Source organism: Balaenoptera borealis, assembly GCF_965194805.1.
Source record: "Balaenoptera borealis genome assembly, chromosome: 7".
Classification (NCBI taxonomy): Eukaryota; Metazoa; Chordata; class Mammalia; order Artiodactyla; family Balaenopteridae; genus Balaenoptera; species Balaenoptera borealis.
Window position 1 is genome coordinate 89,200,253 of NC_138864.1, and position 25,855 is coordinate 89,226,107.

The 25,855-nt window shown below is 39.1% G+C and overlaps 1 protein-coding gene across 10 annotated transcripts in view; it reads right to left on the reverse strand.

Annotated features, from left to right (window-relative positions):
* Positions 1-25,855, reverse strand: part of ELMO1 (engulfment and cell motility 1) — a 552,023-nt gene that overhangs the window by 335,369 nt on the left and 190,799 nt on the right. For 8 of the 10 annotated variants that reach the window (XM_082399508.1, XM_082399510.1, XM_082399509.1 and 5 more), the window contains 5 exons: positions 17,968-18,119; positions 15,535-15,613; positions 9,267-9,317; positions 4,598-4,720; positions 3,037-3,168 (listed from right to left, as the gene is read on the reverse strand). In XM_082399508.1, the coding sequence (XP_082255634.1) occupies positions 3,037-3,168; positions 4,598-4,720; positions 9,267-9,317; positions 15,535-15,613; positions 17,968-18,119 (537 nt within the window). Of the gene's footprint in view, positions 1-3,036; positions 3,169-4,597; positions 4,721-9,266; positions 9,318-10,382; positions 10,428-15,534; positions 15,614-17,967; positions 18,120-25,855 lie in introns of all 10 variants that reach the window. The other 2 variants (XM_082399507.1, XM_082399513.1) reach the window with 2 other exon arrangements.

Below are 25,855 nucleotides of genomic sequence, written 5' to 3' on the forward strand. Positions count from 1 at the left end.
ACCAATGACATTTTTTACGGAACTAGATCAAATCATCTTAAAATTTGTATGGAGACACAAAAGACCCCAAATAGCCAAAGCAGTCTTGAGGGAAAAAAACAGAGCTGGAGGAATCAGACTCCCTGACTTCAGACTATACTACAAAGCTACAGCAATCAAGACAATATGGTATTGGCACAAAAACAGAAACATAGATCAATGGAACATGATAGAAAGCCCAGAGATAAACCCACGTACCTATGGTCAACTAATCTATGACAAAGGAGGCAAAGATATACAATGGAGAAAAGACAGTCTCTTCAATAAGTGGTGCTGGGAAAACTGGACAGCTACATGTAAAAGAATGAAATTAGAACACTCCCTAACACCATACACAAAAATAAACTCAAAATAGATTTGAGACCTAAATGTAAGACCAGACACTATAAAACTCTTAGAGGAAAACATAGGAAGAACACTCTTTGACATATATCACAGCAAGATCTTTTTTGATCCATCTCCTAGAGTAATGGAATAAAAACAAAAATAAACAAATGGGACCTAATGAAACTTCAAAGCTTTTGCACAGCAAAGGAAACCATAAACAAGACGAAAAGACAACCCTCAGAATGGGAGAAAATATTTGCAAACGAATCAACGGACAAAGGATTAATTTCCAAAATATATAAACAGCTCATGCAGCTCAATATTAAAGAAACAAACAACCCAATCCAAAAATGGGCAGAAGACCTAAATATACATTTCTCCAAAGAAGACATACAGATGGCCAAGAAGCACATGAAAAGCTGCTCAACATCACTTATTATTAGAGAAATGCAAATCAAAACTACAGTGAGGTATCACCTCACACCAGTTAGAATGGGCATCATCAGAAAATCTACAAAGAACAAATGCTGGAGAGAGTGTGGAGAAAACGGAACCCTCTTGCACTGTTGGTGGGAATGTAAATTGATACAGCCACTATGGAGAACAGTATGGAAGTTCCTTAAAAAACTAAAAATAGAATTACCATATGACCCAGCAATCCCACTACTGGGCATATACCAGAGAAAACCATCATTCAAAAAGACACATGCACCCCAATGTTCATTGCAGCACTATTTACAATAGCCAGGTCATGGTAGCAACCTAAATGTCCATCGACAGACAAATGGAAAAAGAAGATGTGGTACATATATACAATGGAATATTACTCAGCCATAAAAAGGAACGAAATTGAGTCATTTGTTGAGACGTGGCTGGATCTAGAGACTGTCACACAGAGTGAAGTAAGTCAGAAAGAGAAAAACAAATATTGTATATTAACGCATGTATGTGGAACCTAGAAAAATGGTACAGATGAACCGGTTTGCAGGGCAGAAGTTGAGACACAGATGTAGAGAACAAACGTATGGACACCAAGGGGGAAAAACCGCGGTGGGGTGGGGATGGTTGTGTGCTGAATTGGGTGATTGGGATTGACATGTATACACTGATGTGTATAAAATTGATGACTAATAAGAACCTGCAGTATAAAAAAACAAACAAACAAAAACAACTAATACTAAACATTCTTTGGGTTATTTGTATGGAAATATGTTAATAAAAATGTTTCAGACATTACATGAAATTTCTAAAAATCTTATATGTTCTGGTATAATGTTATAAGTCATAATTCTAGTCATTACTTTAAATGTATATCTCAGAAATAACTAAATTTCCTTGTCAATTGTATTATTATGAACTTTCATCAAATCTTTAACCGTGGTCATTTTTAAGTCTTTTGTCATTTACAGACAGTTCTGGGTGTACTCTGATGCTTTTGCAAAAATGTTGCTATAAAAGATTTTCATCTTCAAGGGATTCATGGAAAAGACTCTGACAAGTACAGGTTTCTGGTAACTGACTATACTGTTGAACTGAATGAAGAAGCATTTTCAGAACTCTAATGGAAAACTGATGAATTCATAAAAGTGCTAACAAAAGATCAAGATAAAAAAACATTAATCACATGGGACTGCGTGAACCGATGAGGATGATTATAATTTTTGTGACTTTCTGTTTGCATTAAAAAAAAAAAAATCCCACAAGGACTCAGAGGCAAAAAATATACAAATCAATTTTCACTGCAAAGTAAAGGAGCTGTTACAGTGGAGGATTACTGGACTGAATGTCAATATGAGTGTGTTTCGTGTTTGGTAATTGCAATCATTGTTGCTTTTGTTGTGGTCATCCATTTACAATGCTTGGTGCCAGTTTATTTATCTCTTGTAAAAATAAAATACAATGTGTGTGTGTGAAAAAATAAAAATAAAAAAATAATGCCTGGTGATTTCTAATCACTGAAGCCAGAAATCTCATTTATGATGCTTATGAAGGAGGTAAAAAAGAAACCCAAGTTTACACCTGCAGAATTTGCGATTCATTAGCCAAAGGTCATATAGAAATGTGATGGTGATAAAAGCTAGAAAAACCAGCAGTAGAAACAAAAACAACAGTTTATATTCAGGACAAGCTGTGTTCTGATTTGCAAACTGAATAAAAAGAAAATCTAGGAGATATCTTATCAGCATCCACAGCAAGACAAAACTTTTAGGAAAATATAAATTGCATAAATCAGATCGTGATTAAATTTCAGGAGACTCAATTTGATTTTGATATGAAATCGATGTAGGTGAATAATCCAATCACTAGCCCAATAATAAGATCCATCCCACAGTTGCCATCACCCATTTAATTCAAATAGAACCTTAAGCCTCTTGTGAAGTAGATTTAATGAAGTCTAGATGCTTTCCGGGCTAACTACTCTTGGTTACACTTAATCAGAACTGAATAAACAAACTCAGTATTAGTCACACTTGTGCAAGTTATTCCATTTCACTGCAGCCAGAAGAGATTTTCATGTGATCTTGTTTAAACCAGCTAAACATCTGGAAAATGTGGAAACTATTCTGTAAGGCACAAGAGGACCACACGCTTGGAGGAGACATCAGTTATGTGGCTGAGGTCAGGCCCCAGGATGCTGGAAGGAGAGCTTACTGGAGATGGCTTACTTACAATGAAGCCAAGTTTTTTATAATCCCGGGTGTACATGGACTTGCGCTTCTCCATGCTGCCGCTGCTGTTATTTGGTTCAGACTCTGCATCAAAAGCAATTCTTCGAAGTTCAAATATGATGTCCCGCTGAGCCTGAAGGGGTTAGGGAGAAAAAATGGGAGGGCGAGAGAGAGCTGCCTTCACTGTGTGCCGTTACATCTACTCCCTCGTTCCCCAGGGTCTAAATGAATCACTGCATACAGGCAAAGGAAAAACAGATAAAAGGCAACCAATGTCCTAAGTTACAGCTCTGTATACTTCTTTTCCTCCTGCCACTCTCCCTGCTGGTAGGCCCTGGCTTTATTCCACAATTACCCTCACAGCCAAGCCACTTGGAGCACTGATATCAATTGCCTCGTGAAGTTCTAAATGAGAGCCCCAAATATGATGGAAGGCTTGTGATTGGGAAAAAAAAAAAAAAAAAATTAGAGGACCTGGGAGTCCTGTACTGTCAGAAATAAAGCAAGAGGCACGTAAGGTTTATGAACAATATGTAAGTGACAAGGGATCCCTAACTCCACTGAGAAGTGACTTCATAGAAACAAACCTTAAAAATGGTTAAAATGGTAAATTTTCTGTGAGGCATATTTAACCACAATAAGAAAAAATATATCTTTTAGATAAAAGGAGGCGGTTTCCAAGCAGGGAGGGCTGTTTCACCTTAAGACACATTGCGTTTCGTACTAGAAGTAGTAAGACTGTCGCATCTCTCTGGGTGATCGCACTTGGTCTTGCCAAAAGCGTGGGGCATGTTAGACAGCTGCTCGAAACCTCTCCATCATTCCTAATCTCATGGCCTCACGCCATGAATGAAGTGCTGCGGTGGTTACACACTTTGCATGTGCATCCACATCTGCTAGAGATCAGACCCTCACGTGCCAATAATGAGTGTTTTCCTTTCCAAAGCTGCAGCGCTATTTAAGTTGAAAATGTGCTACAGCAGGGCTCCCAGCTGTTTCCTCTCACTCCATCCTCACATAGTAAAGTTTCCCCAAAGCGCTTTGGATCGAGACTTAACTTTTCATGCACAACAACCAGAGACCTAGAGAGAATTATAGCAAAGAGAAAACTGACAAAGATGTAAGCCCAGAAATCAGATGTAACCTGGGACCTCCACCCGTGGCACTGATCACTGGAGAATGGAAATTACTCCTTCAGCCTGCAGAATCAATCTCACACAGAGCTACCAAGTGGCTATGTGTTCTGGGAACTTGACTCCAAAGCTATCGCCGTTGAAGGTATTGGGGCTAAGGGCCAACGTTTGCAGCCATGTGACGTCAAGCTTTCTTACCCAATAAAGAAAGAATATGCGTGTGTTTGACGCATAATGAAATAATTCATTTATTTTATTCTCTGATCCTAGATTCACCTAAATTTTAAATCCATTCCCCTAAGTCCTGAGATGATAATAAAATAATATTATCATCACCTAAAACCTCCTGGTTTCCAAGTAGCCCAAGAAAAGACTTTTAATGACACTCTTTCCCACATGTGCTTTTACCGTTGTCTAACGAGCACTCACCTGGTCCTGGGGATCCATCTTGGTCATCATCCTGTCTTCCAAAAGGTTAAAGGTTAGCACCTGCAGCACGTACAGCTGGTGTGCCATTTCATTGTTGATGGCCCGCTGAGCTCGGATGACATGCTAGGGAGATGGTTCACAAGTGAAATTTTTTTAAACAAAGGAAGAAAGAAAAAGCAAATAACCTAAGTTACCCCCCATCATGATGCCAAGCAGAACCTCAGAAGTCCTTATTTGGAAGCAAGGGGGATGTAAGTGGGTGGAACCGCCCTTCAGGAGAAAGACGAGCACACAGGTGACCCTGGAGCATTCCTTTACATCTCAGGGCCCAGTAAGGTTCCTGATCTTTAGGCCAGAAGTGGAGAAAAGACCTACTGTGTGCAGTGAAGAGTGGAGGTGGGGAAGGAAGTGAAAATTCGGTGGTGATTACATCCATATAAATCAAGAGAAGGTGTGCCTGAAATGAGAGCACCTTGAGAAAAACTGTGGATTTCTACAACAGAAGCATTGCTTGCCTGCAGTAGAGAAATAAATGGTGCATATGTATTGTAAGCAATTTTGCCATCATCTTAACCCTGCAACTGTCACTGACAAGTGATCCCACTTCTCAACGGGGAAAAGTTTTAGAAGCATCACACAAAAGCAAAGTACCTATCAGGTTTGTAGTTAATTCACTGTGGAAACTGTACAGTAACTACTGTCACCACAATGCAGTGAGTGAATTTATGTATATTACTTTTTACTCACCTGTTAACAATGAAATTTTTTTTAAAAAAATGACCCTTCCCCTTTGAAACAGAACCAAAATGGAACAAATATAAAAGGAGTGGCAGGAGACAGATATGGGGGCCTTCGCCCACACCAGGGTTGGGGTTGAAATGGGATGCAGCATTTGGGTCTAATATACATCTGATTTGTCAGAGACCACCGTTGTGCCTTAAAACTGCCAACCAACCAGTCAAAGTGGTGAAACACCCATTCAAATGAGTTATTTTGAACATGCCAGACCCAACCACATCTTGCTGTCTCAAAGAACTTTCTCTGGGTGCCCCCCAACCTGACGTGCACCTGGACTCCTCAGCCGGCTCTGAGCACCATGTCAAAATAAGCAATTGAAGAAGGAGGGGTGGGGTGAAGAATGAGGAATAGAAGGAAGTGGCTGAACCAAAATTATGGAGGTTGGGGGGTGGGAAGCCAGGCAATGGGATGGGGGGAGAATCAAACTTCATATCTTCCAATCTTCCCAATAGAATGTTAATTCATAGTATATGTTGAGTATCCAAAGTGTATGGGTACTAGAGCATATGGGTATCTATTTTATTAGCAACTCAAAAGTATCTGCACTCCAAGTTATTGCCAGAGAATACCAACCTTGAACTTCCAGCCATCAAAATCTCATATAAAAAGTCCCACTGAAACAAACTGATCTTTGAGACATGATGGTTACAGTCATTCCACCCACCCCATCTCTGGGTATTCTAACTCCAACTGCCTTACCAAGGCGATACCAACAACAGGCTAAGACCTTAATTCCAAGTTTCTACTCCTTCATCTCCCCACTCTCTTCCCCTGCACAAACACCTTCACTGCACTATGCTTTAAAATCATTGCTTCACAATCTTGAGAACGAAAAATGGAGCTGGAGGAATCAGGCTCCCTGACTTCAGACTATACTACAAAGCTTCAGTAATCAAGACAGCATGGTACTGGCACAAAAACAGAAACATAGATCAATGGAACAGGATAGAAAGCCCAGAGATAAACCCACGCACATATGGTCACCTTATCTTTGATAAAGGAGGCAAGCATATACAGTGGAGAAAAGACAGCCTCTTCAATAAGTGGTGCTGGGAAAACTGGACAGGTACGTGTAAAAGTATGAAATTAGAACACTCCCTAACACCATACACAAAAATAAACTCAAAATGGATTAAAGACCTAAACGTAAGGCCAGACACTATCAAACTCTTAGAGGAAAACATAGGCAGAACACTGTATGACATAAATCACAGCAAGATCCTTTTTGACCCAGCTCCTAGAGAAATGGAAATAAAAACACAAATAAACAAATGGGACCTAATGAAACTTCAAAGCTTTTGCACAGCAAAGGAAACCATAAACAAGACCAAAAGACAACCCTCAGAATGGGAGAAAATATTTGCAAATGAAGCAACTGACAAAGGATTAATCTCCAAGATTTAGAAGCAGCTCATGCAGCTCAATAACAAAAAAACAAACAACCCAATCCAAAAATGGGCAGAAAACCTAAATAGACATTTCTCCAAAGAAGATATACAGATTGCCAACAAACACATGAAAGAATGCTCAACATCATTAATCATTAGAGAAATGCAAATCAAAACTACAATGAGATATCATCTCACACCGGTCAGAATGGCCATCATCAAAAAATCTAGAAACAATAAATGCTGAAGAGGGTGTGGAGAAAAGGGAACACTCTTGCACTGTTGGTGGGAATGTAAATTGATACAGCCACTATGGAGAACAGTATGGAGGTTCCTTAAAAAACTAAAAATAGAACTACCATACGACCCAGCAATCCCACTACTGGGCATATACCCTGAGAAAACCATAACTCAAAAAGAGTCATGTACCACAATGTTCATTGCAGCTCTATTTACAGTAGCCAGAACATGGAAGCAACCTAAGTGTCCATCATCGGATGAATGGATAAAGAAGATGTGGCACATATATACAATGGAATATTACTCAGCCATAAAAAGAAATGAAATGGAGTTATTTGTAGTGAGGTGGATGGAGTTAGAGTCTGTCATACAGAGTGAAGTAAGTCAGAAAGAGAAAAACAAATACAGTATGCTAACATATATATATGGAATCTAAGGGATAAAAAAAAAAAAGGTCATGAAGAACCTAGTGGCAGGATGGGAATAAAGACACAGACCTACTAGAGAATGGACTTGAGGATATGGGGAGGGGGAAGGGTAAGATGTGACAAAGTGAGAGAGTGGCATGGACATATATACACTACCAAATGTAAAATAGACAGCTAGTGGGAAGCAACCGCATAGCGCAGGGAGATCAGCTCTGTGCTTTGTGACCACCTGGGGGGGTGGGATGGGGAGGGTGGGAGGGAGGGAGATGCAGGAGGGAGGAGATGTGGAAACATATGTATATGTATGACTGATTCACTTTGTTATAGAGCTTAAACTAACACACCATTCATTGTAAAGCAATTATATTCCAATAAAGATGTTTTAAAAAAAAAAAATCACTGCTTCAGGGGGCTTCTCTGGTGGCGTAGTGGTTAAGAATCTGCCTGCCAATGCAGGGGACATGGGTTCGAGCCCTCGTCTGGGAAGATCCCACATGCCATGGAACAACAAAGCCCATGCACCACAACTACTGAGCCTGCGCTCTAGAGCCCGCGAGCCACAACTACTGAGCCCGCGTGCTGCAACTACTGAAGCCCACATGCCTAGAGCCTGTGCTCCGCAACAAGAGAAGCCACCACAATGAGAAGCCCACACACCGCAACAAAGACCCAATGCAGCCAAAAATAAATAAATAAATAAATAAAATCACTGCTTCCACCTTTATTGAGAGCCAGTATAAAAAATAACCGTATTATGAATCCCTCTGTGATTTCTAAAAAGCCATTCTTGGACCAAGAATCTATTAGAATGTTCTAACAATACCCGTTTCAGATTCCAATTCCAGGGGGCAAAATATGTCATCCCCCGAAGAACTGGGGTACCTCTTTTATCAAACAGTGAAAATTACACTCATATGGTTTCTCTTTATCCTTAACAGCCAGGAAGTTTAACATGAAACTTGATGACAAATTGTAGTCATTATTATTGGCTTTGGGTTCTAGAATATTTATTTTCTTTGCCCTCATAAGGTTTTTAATTTTTAAAGGCCTCATTGTATTGGAATGTTTGTGTGTGTGTGTGTGTGTGTGTGTGTATGTAACTGTAAGCTTGCAGAACTCCTTTTCAGAATTACATGAGCACTTTTTTTTTGGTAAGCAGAAGAATCAATCACACATGCTTCTTTCAGCCTTTGGTTAAAAGTCAAGTAGCAGATAAGGCCTCAGGAAATCTTGCTATTTGATTTATTTCTAAACATTCACAACATAACATGTAGAGCTTCTTTTCCACTGAGGTTTCAGGTCTTTTTCGCATCACAGTTAATGAATGGGTTTCATGTCTGTCTTTCCTGCCTTTCTCTAGGAAAGGAGCCCAGGAAAATGATGGTCGAAATTTTAGGACTTCTCTGAGAGTCTGATATGTTTCCAGCTAGTTTCCTCACTAAAAATAGTATAAGCTCATACTGGTGGAATTTTTAAAGTCAGGGAGCCTCTGATTTCCTTAAACGCAAAGCTAAAGCTACAGTGAGTATAATAAACCTGCCCCACCGAGAGAGATTTCCAACCCTTCCTGCCAGAATGCGTTTCTCTCTAGAGCAGTTCCAGAGATGCTCTCCCTCCAATCATGAGGCCATTCCTGTGGGAAAGCTTTTTTTATTCCATTTCCAAAAGCACACTTTTTCCTCCTTTCTAGTTACTACTGCTTCACCACAGAAGCAAGTCACAGAACAAATCACAAAACCAAGCCAAAAGAGGAGATGAATAAATACACCAGACCATTCCTTCCCAACAAGGTGGTCACAGCACATAGGTACTCACTGTTAAGATGATGGAACGCAGTTGCTTCTGAGCCAAAATATTTGCCATCTCCTGTGGAAGAAAAACACACGGACAGAAAAGCTTTGGTTAGAAAGATACATTTCCACATAGCCCCAGATGACTTTATCCTGGGGCGTGCTTCAAAACTGGATATCAGCAGTATTTCTTACCAAAGAAAGGACTCAAGTGGACAGTAGTATTCGAATTACTTTTTGAATGTTGTTTAGATAACAAAGCAGTAGCCAACAGCAAAGGAAGGAAATCTGGCACCTGCAAATTTCTTTTTTTTTTTCTTTGTTTTCTTGGGAATTTCTTCCTTCCACGAAAAGGTAAGTGCTGAATAAAAATCAAACACTCCAAATGAAAGCGATGGCTCCCCACTGGAATGGCTCATCAGCTTTTATTAGACTGTATATGTGCAGAGCTTTCACTACAAGGCAACAAAACGCCTGCACAGAGGAGATTCCAATACTAGAGAGCCATCACTTTAAAGGTCTAAGACTTCTAAAAGCCATTTCATCTTAATCTGTGCAAAACCAAAGAGTGAGTAGTACATACCCCAGGGCTTAATAGTCTATGCAAATGAACTGAGTGAAGTTTTAGCAAAGGACAAACATCTGGGCAGATGCAAAGCCCTAGGGGCCACACTCAGCATTCCTGGGCCTCAATTCTGCAGGCTGTGCTTTGTGCTTTGGCCTACCTGACTGGCATAGAGGATTTGCAGGTGATTTTATTAAATGAAATGATTCACAGATGCCCTTTCTGAATATTGTCAAACAGATACTAAGGGGAAATGAAATAGTGGAACATAATCTTGGTACAAACATCCCAAAGGAAAAATACTGCTCATATTCAGGAAGTCACTTGAATGTTGTTTTCTGGTGGGGGGGGGGGCGTATTTTTAGTGTCACTACTCTTAATGAGTAGAGAAGAAACTAAGCTATGATTTAAAAACACAACCATGAATTCGATCAAGGTCAAAATAAACTTGGAGATAGCAAGGAGAACTCAGAACACAGGGAGGAAGTACGAGGGGGCACACAGGCAGGGCTGGACAGGGGCAGAATGGGAGTGCAAGGCCCACTTTGTGCTGACAAAGGGAACGTGGGGACTTACAGTCAGAGGACAATCAAGGATGTCAACACTGCTCTCTACACCAACCTAACGGCCATCGCCACCACAGAAAGGAAAGCCAGCAGGAGAGAAGAAGGAATGGAAATTCAGAGCACTCTGTTAGACGTTACAGCTTAATTTTAACACCCCTGCTGACCCGCTGCATTGAAGAGAAAAGCACACAAATACGCTAAGGTGATCTAAAAGGGCTAGATGTTATCAAAGTCAAAATCCAATACTATACTACTATATATAAAATAGATAACTAATAAGGACCTACTGTATAGCACAGGAAACTCTACTCAATACTCTGTAATGACCTATATGGGAAAAGAATGTAAAAAAAGAGTGGATACAGGTATACATATAACTGATTCACTTTGCTGTGTAGCAGAAAGTAACACAACATTGTAAATTAACTATACTCCAATAAAAATTTTTAAAAAACAACGACAACAAAAACAAAATCCAATACTAAGTCCTCTTCCAACCTCTTGAAAACAAGAAGGCAAGGATGAGGACACCATTGGAAACAAGTTAAATGGCAATCCAGAAGGAACTGCCCTTCCATGGGTCGCAGAAAGCCATGCTTTCTTCCTGATCAAAACAGAAAGGTCCATCTTTTTTCTTCTTGGATCAGACGAAAACAAAAGGCCCAACGTTCTTTTATAATTCCTTTTCTTTAATAAAAATGAAATTATTGCTTTATTGACACACAAACAAAAAGAAAAGAAAAAAATTCTCTGTGCCTATGTCAGCCTATCGACTTAACAATTTTTAAAATAAGTTAGAAGGGACAGTATATTTCCAACATCCACTAGAGTAATTATTATAATGATCTGTTTACAATATTTATCTTCTGCATAAGAGTGTGGTCTTCTCAAGGGCACAGAGACTGTCCTTTTCATCTTTGCATTCCCAGCACAGCACAATGGTTGGCACAGAGTAGGCAATGAATGTTTCATAAAACATCCCGCTACCCTCCTAAAGGAACAGGAACTTGATCAGAGAGAAAACAGAAAAATCCTTGTCCACACCATGGATTTTTTTTTTGCCCAATATTAAGGAATGGTTTGAGTGAACTTGAGAAATCTATGGAGAATATTTTATACCATTAGGATGATATAAAAGTATATAGATAGATATGAACATGGCTATGGATACAGGCATACCTCAGAGGTACTACAAGTTTGGTTACAGACCACCACAATACAGCAAATACCACAATCAAGTGAGTCACACTAATATTTTGGTTTCCCAGTGCACATAAAAGTTATGTTTACACTATGCTGTAGTCTATTAAGTATGCAATACATTTTGTCTAAGAAAACAATGTACATACCTTAATTTTAAAATACTTTATTGCTAAAAAACGATAACATCATCTAGACCTTCATAGACTCATAATCTTTTTGCTGATGGAGGGCTTGAAATTTTGCAAGAATTACCAGAGACACCATGTGAGCAAATGCTGTCGGAAAATGGTGCCAGTAGACTTGGTCGATGCAGGGTTGCCACAAACTTTCAACGTGTAAAATAACACAGTATTTGCAAAGCACAATAAAGCAAAACGTAGTAAAACGAGGTCTGCCTGTATAGATATACTGACATGGAAAGATGTCCACAAAATCTTCTTTAGTTTTAAAAGCAGTTAAAAAAAACCAAAAAACAGTGCATGCAGTATGATCACATCTAGTGAAAAAATTATGTCTGCAGGAGAATCTTTGCACAAAAAGCAAGAAGTAGGACCATGACAGTCCCACAGGTGTGAGTAGTTGCAGTGGTTCCCTCTCTGGGAATGCAATTATAGGTTTCTTTAAAATTTCTTCCTTTGGAATCTGTATTTTTGGATTTTTCTATCAAATCTTTTAACTATAAAGGGGTTTTTAAAAATAATGCTTATCAAAACCGTAAATATTTGTAGAGAAATTTGGAAGGGATCTGACCAACTTCTTTGCCATGAAAATCATAGAATAAATAATGGCAACTAGTTGTAAGAAAAAGGATCCACTTGCCCACCTAATAGCTATCCCCTCTCCCACAAAACAAGCACCCCTTCCCTTTATTTGGGAAGGAAAAGGCAGAGTCTCCAATACCTGGGAGGCAGGGGAAAGCATGACCCAATCCCCCACCTCCTAGGGAGGCTGACAGGGGACCATCCACAGAGGATGCAGTTATACCCCAGGCCCAAGTTCACTGCTCTCTCAGGCAGACCAACTCAATGAATGCAAAACAAAAATATCGCCCAGGTCTGCCTGCCAAGTAAAAAGATCTGACTTTAGTCATATTTTTCTTCAGTAAAAGCAGAAATAAGGTATAGGTATTTAAAAATCCTTCTAAATTCATTAACATTTTGAAAAATAAAGAAAATCCAGATAATAGAGTCCTACCAATGTGTTTGAGCCCAAGTTGCAAAGAAATGTTGAAATAAATAAAATTTTTTGACTGAAGTGGAATTTATCCAATGTCCAAAAGCTTTAAAAAGACAAACAAACAAACAATCAAAAAAAGGGACATTCCTGTAAATCCAGTAAATAAGTGTTTAGAATTATGTTTTAATCTGATTGGAGTAAGAAAATGGGCTTGATGTCTTTCAGGTGTCAGTAAGTTCTTTACCAGGCAAATACAAGGCCATTCTGCAGGTGATGTCTCCTTGACCGGCATTCAGTGGGATGGTTTGCAAATAAGAGCAAGAATGAGTTTGGGATTCTAGCTTGGACTCTTATCAGCTCAGCAATCGGTCAAGTTCTCTACTTCTTTTGACTCTCAATTTCCTCATTTATAAAATGGAAATAATAAGACTTTCTATAGATATGAGAATTAAATGAAATGACATAAGACACTGAACATGGCATGGTGCATGGCAAACCCTCAAATATTATCATTGGTGACAGGCTTTGGGAAATTTTCCTATTTGCCAAAACAATTCAGACCTTTCAATCTTTCAAAACATAAGCCAATAACAATATATAATATACAGCAAGATGTCACCAACTAGCTTGACCTTCTGCTTTAAAGGCCTCCACTGATGTTCAGAAAATAACAAATAAACTTTTCTTCATTATGAACTCGAAATAATTTTGAGCCAACTCTCTCTTAACTCACTAAAATGTACTTTAAAAATTAAAAATCGAAATACTCCTTTTCTTGACCAACAATAATCACTGATTCATCTTAAATTCAACATAGTTTATAAAGTCCAAGTTAATTTTCTATCGACAAGTATCGTCATTTTTATTTCAAAGACTAAATTAGTCATATAATACTTTGGATTTTCTGCTGGTTGATATACACCCTTTCTTAGTTGAATTGTTTTCTTAAATGGTTTAATGTTATTAGACTACCCTTTGTGATTTATTATTAATATAGCAATATACAGCCAAACTGTACCATGTCGGTCTCACGGAGCCTAATTTTTCAAAAATAAAAAAAGATTTGATTAGCAGAATCCAAACCTAATGTTAATGGTATTCCTAATATAATGGTATCCCATTATGTTTTCATTGTTATCATTGGCCTGGAGTCAGCATAGATTGGCAACTAATTCCCTACTTTTCCATGGTCATTCAATTCCAATTCAACAGATTAACAGTAGTTTTAGTGTAACAGAAAGATACAAGGTGTATGCACCTTACTCGTGTCTAGATGCAGAGATCCAAGTGAAATCGTAGCACTTGGGGTGAGCATGAGCTTTCATTTCCTCTAATCCAGCCACAGGAAAAAAGACAGTCTCAAGAGGTCCAATCAGCGTTCTGGCCTGGCTCTTGACCCCACTCTACAAACAGCCATCAGTGGCCTGGCCAGTAGAAGGGTCAAGCTTCTCAATGCCCATGTCAGGCTTATGTATGTGCTGCCCATGTCAGGCTTGTGAACATGCCCAGGCAATTTGCTGGGATGATGGGAATTATCATGAGCCCAGTATTTAGATATAAATATATAAGGAGCGGCCCTACCCATGATCCCACCTAAGATCTGCAAAGCCACCCTTAAAAATCCAGCCTGGAGCATAGGCTTGGGGAGGACAGGCACCTCCTGGCTCCAGCCAACACCAAACCAAAAGCACAGGAAACTATAACGCCACTCTACTTATTGTGCAAACATAGCCCCTAGGAATGAGCAAACAATCCTAAACGGAAAACAAACCAGAAACCTTCACATTTAGCCACTGAGATTTAAAATCCTTGGCAACGAAAAAATAAAGTAAAAAAATAAAATTCTTGACACAGTGTTCAGTAGCATGCTAGCTTTCTAAATTCTTCTAAAACAATTTATTGGTAACTGTCATCAAGCTCCCCAGTACACTTTCTATAGGTTGAAAAATCTCATATTTCCATCCAGTTTGTAAATGAAGTAAATTGTGACCAAGGTAACAAGTATGTTATGTTGATGGAAAAAAAAACAGGAATGGATTCTGAGGCGTGAACCAAATTCTAAGACATGCAAAAACCCACTTCTTCCACAACCACTTTATAATCGTCCTTTCCCTAGTTGAAGAAGAACCAATATCAAAGGGTAGATTTCACGTAGGTCCATTTCAGGGGTTCCCTCCTCTTGTTTGCACAGAGGAGGGGAAATGAATTGCTCAGTCCTCCTGGCCACATCCACACACAGAAGCAGAAATATCACCAAGCAAAGAGCCCCTCTCACAGATGAACAGTTATCTCAACCCCTGCAGCAATTTTCACCTTCCCTGTCCTGTCTTCTCACCTTCCCATCTCACACCTCCCTGGGGAAAGCATGACAACTCTCAGGGTCTACATTTTCTCATCAGGCAAATGGGGACAATCCCTCCCTGGACCCAGTGAGTATCCAATGAAATGACAGAAGATCACAGGGGCTTCTAACTCTGCATCCACCACAGAGGCAGAGTTTCATCTTTATTTCATCTCTTTGTTCTGGGCTTCTATGTTGGGTTTCATGTGATGAAAGGGCTCTACCGCTGGAACACTCCTAACTTTCCTCATCAGACAGGGGCTTGCCCATCTCCACCTAGTTCCCACTGGATCTGTGAATGATCCCAGGCTGTCCAGGCAAACCACTGAGCAGCAAGGAGCCCCACAGGAGTTCCTGGGATGGGAAGGGGAAGGCTCTCTCTGCACCAAAAGTTGCCGGCACAACTGGGCACCGTCTTTAAGACAAAAGAAGTGCAACTTACCTGCCTCTTCTCATCAGGAGCCTTCAGGAAAAGTGCATTGATCACTGCAATGGTATAGGTTTGGATTTCTTGATCTGTCCTGTAAAGACACACAGACATACAGAAAGTCAGAAGAGGCTACCCCTGAGTTAGACCATGATAAAGCTCAAGATTATTTCCCCCCAAAATAGTGAGAGAGAAAGCCAGGACCTAGAAAACACATTCAGCACTGAAAAAATATTTTGACCATCACGAGGCTGGAAACACAGCGAGGGGACAATTACTATTGCTAGCCAGACAAAACACGCTCAGTGGCGATCACCCAGACGTACAGGTGGCCAGCTGGCTCTCTCCGCTTCTCCTCTATTAGAGTCAAAAATATGGACCAGGGGATGTGTGTGTGTGTGTGTGTGTGTGTGTGTGTGTGTGATTTTCTGTTTGATGCATGAAGTATACCTGGGAATAGTCCTGGGTATCCCTGTATTCCTGGGCTTATGAGAAAGGAAACTGTTTTGTCTCCATGGCAACAATATTACATATTCTAAAAATCTATTTCCCAAATAGAAACTTTTTTAAAAATTTAACATCTTTACTGGAGTATAATTGCTTTACAATGTTGTGTTAGTTTCTGCTGTACAACAAAATGAATCAGCTATACGTATACCTATATCCCCACATCCCCTCCCTCTTGTGTCTCCCTCCCACCCTCCCTGTCCCACCCCTAGGTGGTCACAAAGCACGGAGCTGATCTCCCTGTGCTATGCGGCTGCTTCCCACTAGCTATCTACCAAATAGAAACTTTTAAATAACAAAAGAATAGGTTTTTATGTTTACAAATTTGCTTTTCACAGGAATGAAATCGGAAATTTCAAATGAAGCCAAGATCTAATGTTAGCTGCATGGTAAATAGTAAATAAGAAGGACCCAAGGCTAAGGAGCAGAGGCCTATAGGCTGTATTTAGAGATAATTTAGGAAGAGGCAGAGCTTAGAACACAGCCTTTGGCAGGATGAAATTCTAAGCCCAGTGCCCCACAGGCTGGCTGTGTGGCCTTGGACAAGTTCACGGGGTGTCCCTACACAGCTTCCTCATCTGTAACACTGGGTAAAAACACCCTTATTTCAAGGAGCTGCCTTTAGGATAAAATGAGGTAATGCATATAAAATCTTTAGTACAGCACTTGGCAAATGAGAAAATCTCCACTTGGCAAAGCGCTCTATAAATGCACAGTGATGCCCTCGAGATTCAGAGAAAAGATACAGACTTTTAAGTTGATACAGTTCACATTCAGGGACATGTGAAACTGGTATTATTTCCAGAGAGATTTCACACAAAATCATCATTTTAGAGCATGTGTTAATTTTCCCTGAGGCCGCAATCCATAGCTTGTGTGACTTAACATTTTACATTCTAGGCACCATCCCCCCTCCATATGAAGGAAACCGCTAATGCACTTTGGTAGTTTATATTATAAACACAGTCAACATTTTCGGTATATTGAGAACTACTGAATACTTCCTCGCATCCCCATCCTACACCCCCAACCCAAACAGGCCAATCAGGTTTCTTCTTGAAAATTTGCCAGTGTGACCTGAGAGACCAGGGGCGGCAGTTACTGAGAGCCAAGTCACATGACCGCCAGCCAGTACGCTAGAGAAAAGGCCTGTTGTGAGGACTCCAAGGAGGCCATAGTTTCTGTCCTTCCCAAGGCTTAGCTACTTAAGTCATTCCTCGGTTCTATAAAGTGCGCCAGTATCCTTTCAATAAACTCCCTGTCCTAGCTCAGGATGCTTCTTGCCACCTGCAATCCAAATACTTTAATTGATAAAGTGGCATCGTACAAGGGATTCCTTCTCAGGCTTGTATCATCAGAGGCAACCTTACTAGTTACCTAAGCATAGAGAGAAGGAGAGATCCCCAAAGACCGAAGGCTGCTAGGGCAGCTGTCTCATAGCTCAAGCCTCTTAAAAAATTCGTATATTATAGAATACACCAATCAAAGGTCATTGTAATCACCTGGAGCCTAAGAAAGAAGCCTGGCTTTAAAAATTCCTAATTAAGTATGAAAATTCTCATTATATCACAGAAAGCACTATTTTATATGATTAAGGATAAAGACTCTGTTGAGAACTTAAGAGAACAAACTGTCCTATTGTGTCTTATTAAAAGTAAAACTCTACCGATATCTGCCAACATTGATCAGAACTGAGTGCCTACCAAGGCACTGGGGGCAGACCAGTGACAAGAGCAGGCAAGGGGAGCACCCAGGGGCAAGTAACTGTGCCATGTCAGTGTGATGGGGGACAAGCATGGGACATGGTTTGATTATATACCAAATCAAGATTCTTTTTCTGTATATTAGTCAAACCAATATGAAACCGTTCCCAGGGGGTTTTGGTGGTTGTCCGCCTGAAGCATTTTCCCTTCCCACTGTGGTGGAGTCACTCTTGCTTACCCTTGAAGATGGGGAATGAGTTGGCCAATAGTGATCTCTTGCGCCACCTTCTGGTAGAGGTCATGGCTGTTGAGCACCATGGACTCCAGAATGGCCAAGGACCGCTGCAGGATGGAGACGTCTATGGCTGACTTGTTGACAAAACTTGCTATCTGAAAACCCAAGCGGGACACAACTCATGGTAAGCAGAGCAAAGAAGTAGAGAAGGGAGCAAATCAAGTAAATCGGGAGCTCGTTTAAGAAACACCAGACACCGAGGACGAAAAGTACCTGGAATAGTACTATTACAGCAGAATAGTCAGAAACGCATGGAGTCAACAATGATTGTTCACCAGCTTATTACAGACCACTATTTATATCCTATTTCTCTAACTCAGTAATAAGCAATCTTAAAAAGGAAACAGCTTCAAAGAATTATTCTGTCTGGTGTTTCTGGAATGATTCTTCAGAGTTTCAGCTTTCAGGGGCAGACAATTTCAACACATATACTGTAAGAACTCTTGTGTTTCTTTGAGACAGTAATTTCAACATATATTAATAGCCATTCCCTTCCACTTCCAGGCTACTCCTTCACCCACACGATCCGTGGCTTTTATGTTTTTATTATGCTCCTGTTACATTCTTAAGGGACTCACACAAATCACATTTGTCAACACAGTGCAACTGGCAACTTTTCACTCACTGGCTACTCTCCTTTTTATTCAGTGAAACACTCAATGAAACACTCTTTCCCCCATTCTTCCAATTTCTTATGGTTAAAATAAATTCTTCTCATCTCTCTCAAATTTAGCAAACAGGAAAACACTTAAATTAGAAGTGTTAAAAGTTAAAATAGTCGTTTAAGCTCTAAAATACATTCCCTAGGGAATGAATCACTAAAGCCTCAAACATAATAAATCACAATGTAAGAGGGAAGTAAAATAAGGGTTAGAATAATGGATCACAGTAACCCAAACACATGGGTATCATGAAGGTTTTATTTTAGAGGTCTCATTAAAAGTTACTACTGTCTGTTGACGACTCACACTAAAATGCTATATCATCATAATGACTACTTTCTTAAAAGCTAAATAATTTGGTTCCATGACAAACTGACACTTACTGCTCCCCCCCATCAAAACTAATTTCTCCCTTTCTGCTGTCCCACTGTCCCCTTCTCCTCATCCTCTCTCCATCATTGTACAAGATAAAATGCAAAAGGACCATGACAACTGACAGTTACCAGCCCAACTGTTTTTAGCCCAATGACTCCCCAGTGAAAGTAGGGGTGAGGGGTACAGATATCAACACCCTCTGTGCCTCCAGATACACCTGGATCTCAGGGGGTGAAAAATAAATGACGTGGAGAAATAAAGTAACATGATGATTTTATATTCCAAAAAGCTATTATTTTATAATACAGACTACAGGAAGAGTATGAGAACTTTAAGATTCTCAAAAGACTGCTTTAGCTCCTTTCACAGCTAGTAAACTTCTCTAATGTGTTTACTGTCCCTGCCAAGCCCTCGCCTTAATCCTCACAGTCTGGGTCAGCTCCCCTATGATATCTATCATGCCACCTTTCCTTCTCTAAGGCCAACTTTCTCTCACCCAAATCCAATGACCCTCATACCGTGCTCATGGTTTAACACCTAACTTAGATCTCTTCTAAACAGAATATAAATTCTTTGACTTCCCCACCAGCACCACCCCAACCATTTTTCATTGTCCCAGTATAATTCTTGGCACTTATTAGAAAACTGAAGAACTCACAAAGAAGTGCATTGACAATAACTCTGATTTCTCTGCACTAATTCTATTCTCCTTCCATGCTCCTTTTCTTGTCTCCATTTAGTAAATTTGGATGTACCTTTAAGACTCCATGGAGAATCCTCCAGCTGAGAGCTGATGGTCAACCTCCCTCCCCCACCCGCTAGCCTTCATCCCTTCTTTGCATTCATTCAAGTAATATGTATTGACCATATGCTATGAAACAGGCTGGCACTGACCTAGGATCTGGAAATCAAGAGATGAGCAAACACACATGATTTTTAACTTCAAGGACTTTATAATCTAGCACAGACAGACAGATTAAAAAGTCATTTACTATGAGGTATGTTACGTGCTTATTCTTGGCATCCAAAAGTATACCTCCACTTAGACATTCCAACAAAGCCTAAAATTAAATGGGCTAAAAATCAATCTCATTGACTTCTTATTCCTGCCTTCTCAAGTATCACCTTTCTCGAAGTTTGCCATAATCATTAGTGATTAACAGTCTTAGTTCCCTACTTTCTGTTTCCATGGACACATTTGCAACGTCTCCCCTCTGATACACGTTCAGTTGTATATACACAACACTGGCCCACGGTCCAACTCGTTCCTGGGTTACTAAGACAAGCATCTTCTTCAGTTTCCTCTATATTCAAGATTTCCCTCTAATACAAATTTACCCTTTACTTCCATAAATATCCTGTGACAGTATTTCCTTTCTTGAAATACCCAGTCAAAACTCTCAGTGTTTTCCTGGTATGAAGCACACTTTCTTATAATGGGTTTTAAAGTTCTCTGCAAATTATTAACTCTCACCTGCTCCCAACAGGCTTATACAATGATGGTAAAACAGGCTATGGCCTTTGCTTTCATTCAGACATTGTACCCCACATATATATTCCATTTCCATTTGCCATTTTTATATATTTCTCTCTCATGAAACTAATCTGTTACCTTCCTCAAAGTATTGTTTAAAGTTAATCTTTTCCATCACTTCAGCTCTTCCTTGACACACAGATCCCATCACTTCAGCAATCCTGAAGCAGGGTACAAAATTTTGTGTAACACACTAAGCTGGCAGAGAGCAGGCACACAACTCATTAGAGTCCTATGCACAATTCTGTAGGAGATACTAGTCGTTTTCTGAAACTAACTTCTATCTTTTGCCTTATTTGTCAATAGTTTTAACTAGACATCTAAATGACCCAATATTGTCAACAAATGAGTACTAATAACCAAGGCATCAGGGCTGATCGAGCAAACATGATGACTGTAGACAGGCTCCTTATTGGTGCATGGACAAATTTGTGACTGTATAAATGTTATTTTCTATGTCTAGTTTAAAAACTATAGATTGTAGTATAGCTATAGAAGGTTAAAGATTGTCTGGTTAAATTTTAATTTCCCTTATCTTCCCAAAAGTCAATAATGACTTCCTTTGCCTTTAAATTTTTCCCAGCTCCATTTCTGTACTTTTGGTCAACACAGGTGAGCTGGCCTAAATCAATCAAAGTACAGCTTCTTGAAAGTAGGTCTGTATCAAAGGGAAAAAGAGGTAGGAGGAGCTAACAGTAATTATATATATTACCTCCACATGCTTCCACTCATTTAAAAGTGCTACCTAAATAAAACATAGGAATATTTGGGTGACTTTTAAGAAGCTAAGGGTCATCACATGAATCAATGATACAAATTATTAAAATTACATAAACACTTCTTTGAATCACTTAGATTGAGATCTTAAAATTATCCTAAGTTATCAAAACTGAAAAGATCCATGGAGAACATGGAGCTCCACTACCATATTTTAAATTATCTGGACAGAGGCCCGTAAATCTCTCAAGTTTTTAAGAGGCAAAAATTATTGGGTATCTAAGCTGAAACTGGCTGGATGTTTATCCAGGCACTGAAAATACTGCAGGGTGAACCAGGCCCTCCTGCAGAGCTAAGCTTTCAAGAGCATTTGTATAAAACTTTCCTTCCAAGAAAAAGCACTGATATTATACTTGGCTAGGGGAAAACCAACTGGTAACACAGAAAGTTCTAGGTTGTTTTTTTTTTTTCCATTTCTTTCCTCTCTACGCCTTCTGACCCTCTCCCTAAGAAGCCAAGTCTTTAAAAAGCAACAACGTTATATATTGGCATCAAGGGATTCCAAGTTTCAAAGTGTTTATGAAATGATATTATTTATTACAGAAAAAGTTTGTAAACTAGAATCTAGATTCACACATAACAAAATACATAGTGGAGAAGGAGACCAAGGCTGGCAAGGGAAAAATATTGCTCCAAAGTCGTATGAATTTGGCATTAATAGGAAGCCAAGTCTGGACCACAGAGATAAGCATCTTTTGTCAGAGCATTTCCTAGTTGATTTTTGTCTAGATAAAGCTCCATTTAAAAGACAGTTGCCTGTATACAATTCCTGGGTTGTCAAAGTGCTGAATTTGATCCAGCTAATGAATAAAAAAGTTAACCTTACAAAAACTATCAATTATAAAGTCATTTTCTGATGACCATTTTTTAAAAAATTCACATAAGGAGTTGAGATTTAAGTAGCAATGCAAAGAAAACAGAATGACTAGGAATGAGGATAGCATATATTAAACGTGCTGCCTTTTGAAAAATATTTAATTTTTAACTTAAACTGCCAAGACTGCTAGTCTTTGCTTCCTTAGATCTAATATGATTTTTATTTAATTTCAGTGAATGAAAACTGTTTTCATAAGCAGTTAGAAAATTAGATTATTGCCATTCTCTCTAACCACGTGTCACATCATTTAAAGAAAGACAGCTTTGTAATTCCTTTATATTCATAACTGAAGTTTTAATTGCAATATATTTAAATACAGTGGCACAGTATTCTTTTTTTTTCTTCAAGTTTTAGGGTTTAAAAAAATGCTTCCAAAGCAAATTTCACTCATTCATTTCACAGAAATGTATTAAGGTCTTACTCTATGCCGGGTTCTAAGGATAGAGACAGGAAGAAAGCCATGGTTCCACCCTCTGAGGACTCATGGTCTCTTGGGAGAGCCAGTCAAAAGAACAAGAAGTCCTCAGAAATGTGATAAGTGCTGGAACAGAGGCATATACAAGATCCAAGGAGAATGGAGAGCAGAAGAAATCAGTTAACTCTGCACCAGTGAGGTCAGGGACGGCTGAAAAACAGGCAACGCTGCTTCAACAAGACTATTCTTCAGGAGCTGTTCTTTCCTTCACTTAAAACACAGGTGCATGATGATGGGGGAGGGAGCCCTGACCCGGGGGACCAATGACACCCCGCTCTCTATAACCTCACTCAATCTCCCCAAGTCACTGTGTCCTCATCCCCTGACCAGGAATAGCAAGACTAACTGCTCTGTTCTGCAAAGGATTGCTGTGGGGATCAAAAGAGATAATGTGGGTGAAAGCATAACATAAGTTCAAGGAATTCACGTTCAGAACAGCACTGCTTTTATAGCAAAAGAGGTTCTAATATCAGAAAAGCAAAGCAATTTGGATGTAGGAAAGAAAGGCCTGCCATAAATTCAGAATGAATTGAAAAATTCTGTTAAGTATAAAAAATCTGCAAAATCCAGTATTTGTAGATTTGAACTTACTTCCCTAGAACTTTTGTTTTAAATTGAAGTCCAGTTGATTTACAATATTCTGTTAGTGTTAGTACAGCAAAGTGATTCAGTTTTATATATGTGTGTGTACATATATATGTGTGTGTGTGTGTGTGTATATATATATATATATATATATATATATATATATATATATACACACACACACACACATGTATATATATTCTTTTTCAGCTTCTTTGCCATTACAGGTTATTACAAGATATTGAATATAGTTCCCTGTGCTATACAGTAGGTCCTTGTTGTTTATCTATTTTATATATAGTAGTGTGTATCTGTTAATTCCATACTCCTAATTTATCCCTCTCCCCTTTACCCTTTGGTAACCATAAGTTTGTTTTCCATGTCTGTAAGTCTGTTTCTGTTTTGTAAATAAGTTCATTTGTACTATTTTTTAGATCCCACATATAAGTGATATCATATAATATTTGTCTTTCTCTGTCTGACTTACTTCACTTAGTATGATCATCTCTAGGTCCATCCATGTTGCTACAAATGGCAATATTTCATTCTTTTTATGGCTGAATAATATTCCATTTCTCTAGAACTTTTATCTTGGAAAGAAAAAATACAGCAATTTGTTCTCTGCATTCATAATCTAATGCTTGCATTTCCTGTCACCACCAAAGGAAAGTACTTCCTTACACATCAGGATTTCCTTGGCTTTCTCTTCTACAGTCATTTCTCCTTTTTTTAGCAATTCATATCATTGACAAATATAGGCAAAAAGAGGCTTCATCCTTCTTTGTATGTTTTCTAGGTGGTTCCCATTACTTGTTTCTCTTGGCTTTATGCCCTTATGTAGGAAAAAAGGATTCAGAGGTGCGTCAAGAAGGCCCTAGGTTCCCAATCGGCCTTCCTCTGAAAAAAAATAGGCAACATCATGAAGGCGTTCAATCTGTGAGACTTCTGCTCCCAACACCCTCAATGAACAGACTAGGGGCCCTTCTATGCTCTTCAATTCAAGGCAGTGTCTCCCTCCAGGTACTGACTAACTTCAAAAGGAAAAGAGATAACTTCACAGTGGGGAGACCCAGAGGATACCACTTTATCCACATAATCAAGGTCAACATCACCATTAATAAGCATATTAACATCTCATACCCTAATGTGATGCTCTGAAAAGGGCACAACATTACTTCTCTAATATTCTTCTCTAATATTCTATACATTAAGGAAAATGCATAACCTTAATTTAACCATGAGGGAAATATCAAAAAACCCAAACTGAGGGACATTCTACAAAATAACTGACCATTATTCTTCAAAATTGTCAAAGTTATGAAAGACAGGGAAAAACTGAGGAACTGTCACATTGGAAGACAGTAAGGAGACATGACAACTAAATGCAGTCTTGGATCCTGGATCTGGTCCTTAACCAGAGAAAGGAAATTGGTAGAAAAACTGGTGAAATCAAATAATGGTAACAGTATTACACCACTGTTAATTTCCTAGTTTTGATAATAATGCTATTATTACGCAAAATGTTTAGGGAAACTGGTTGAAGGTTATAGGGAACATTCTGTACTATTTTTTCGTGAATTTTCTATAAGTCTACCATGATTTCAAAATAAAAGTCTTTAAAAACTCAAGTGACTCATACTGGATTTTGCTCTGATTTTCCAGCTTTTGCACAGACTCTCTGAAATTCTTTTAGACAACCCTTCCCAGGAATCTAGACCTATAAGATAAATGTATGAATTCCAAACAACTCTTCATTCCCAAAAACAGCAGGAAGAAAGATGCCAATACATTTATAAACCATTTCACAAATACAAAGAGAGGAAAAATAAGTTAACAAATTAATAAATAATAATGATTCTTGATTTAATACTACATTTAATAGTTATAAAGTCAGGGCTATTCACTTTTGGTTAGAAGATTGGAAACAGAATCGTAAATTTGCAGACACATCTTTATTACTATTCAACTGCTGGGAAATGGTAGGGGCCTCTTCTGCCCTCTCTCCCCAAACCAGGTCCACCTTTGCCTGTACCTTTGTTAGTTTCCTCCTAAGGAAAGTAGGAACCAATCGAATTAGTTGATCCCAGAGACATTTATCGCACCAAGATTACAAGTAAGCAGGCTTACTCGGCCTAAGAGGCATGGATCCAAGCACATCTTCTTCTCTTACATTCCTGCTTCAGACCCAGTCATATAACAATCAGTATATTTTGCCTCTTTCCCTTTTCCTGAACACCTGGTTAAGGGGAGAAGGATCGGGAAGGACAGCAGGAACTCTACTTAGATCTTGAGAACAGCAGAGTCCAGAAGAGGGGCTCAGCAGACGCTTCTCTGATTTTAACATGTCACCTTGATTTTCCTTGACTATGGGTTCCCATGTATTATACAATCCCTTATGATCCCAGTGGGGAGAAAATGTCATTTTTCATACCGAATTTAGGTGCCCTGACCCTCACATACATAATACTATCAAAAACCACACTCACACTTTAACACAAAGAACTAAAAGAAACAACTCTAAAATACGCTCAAATCAGAGAAAAATA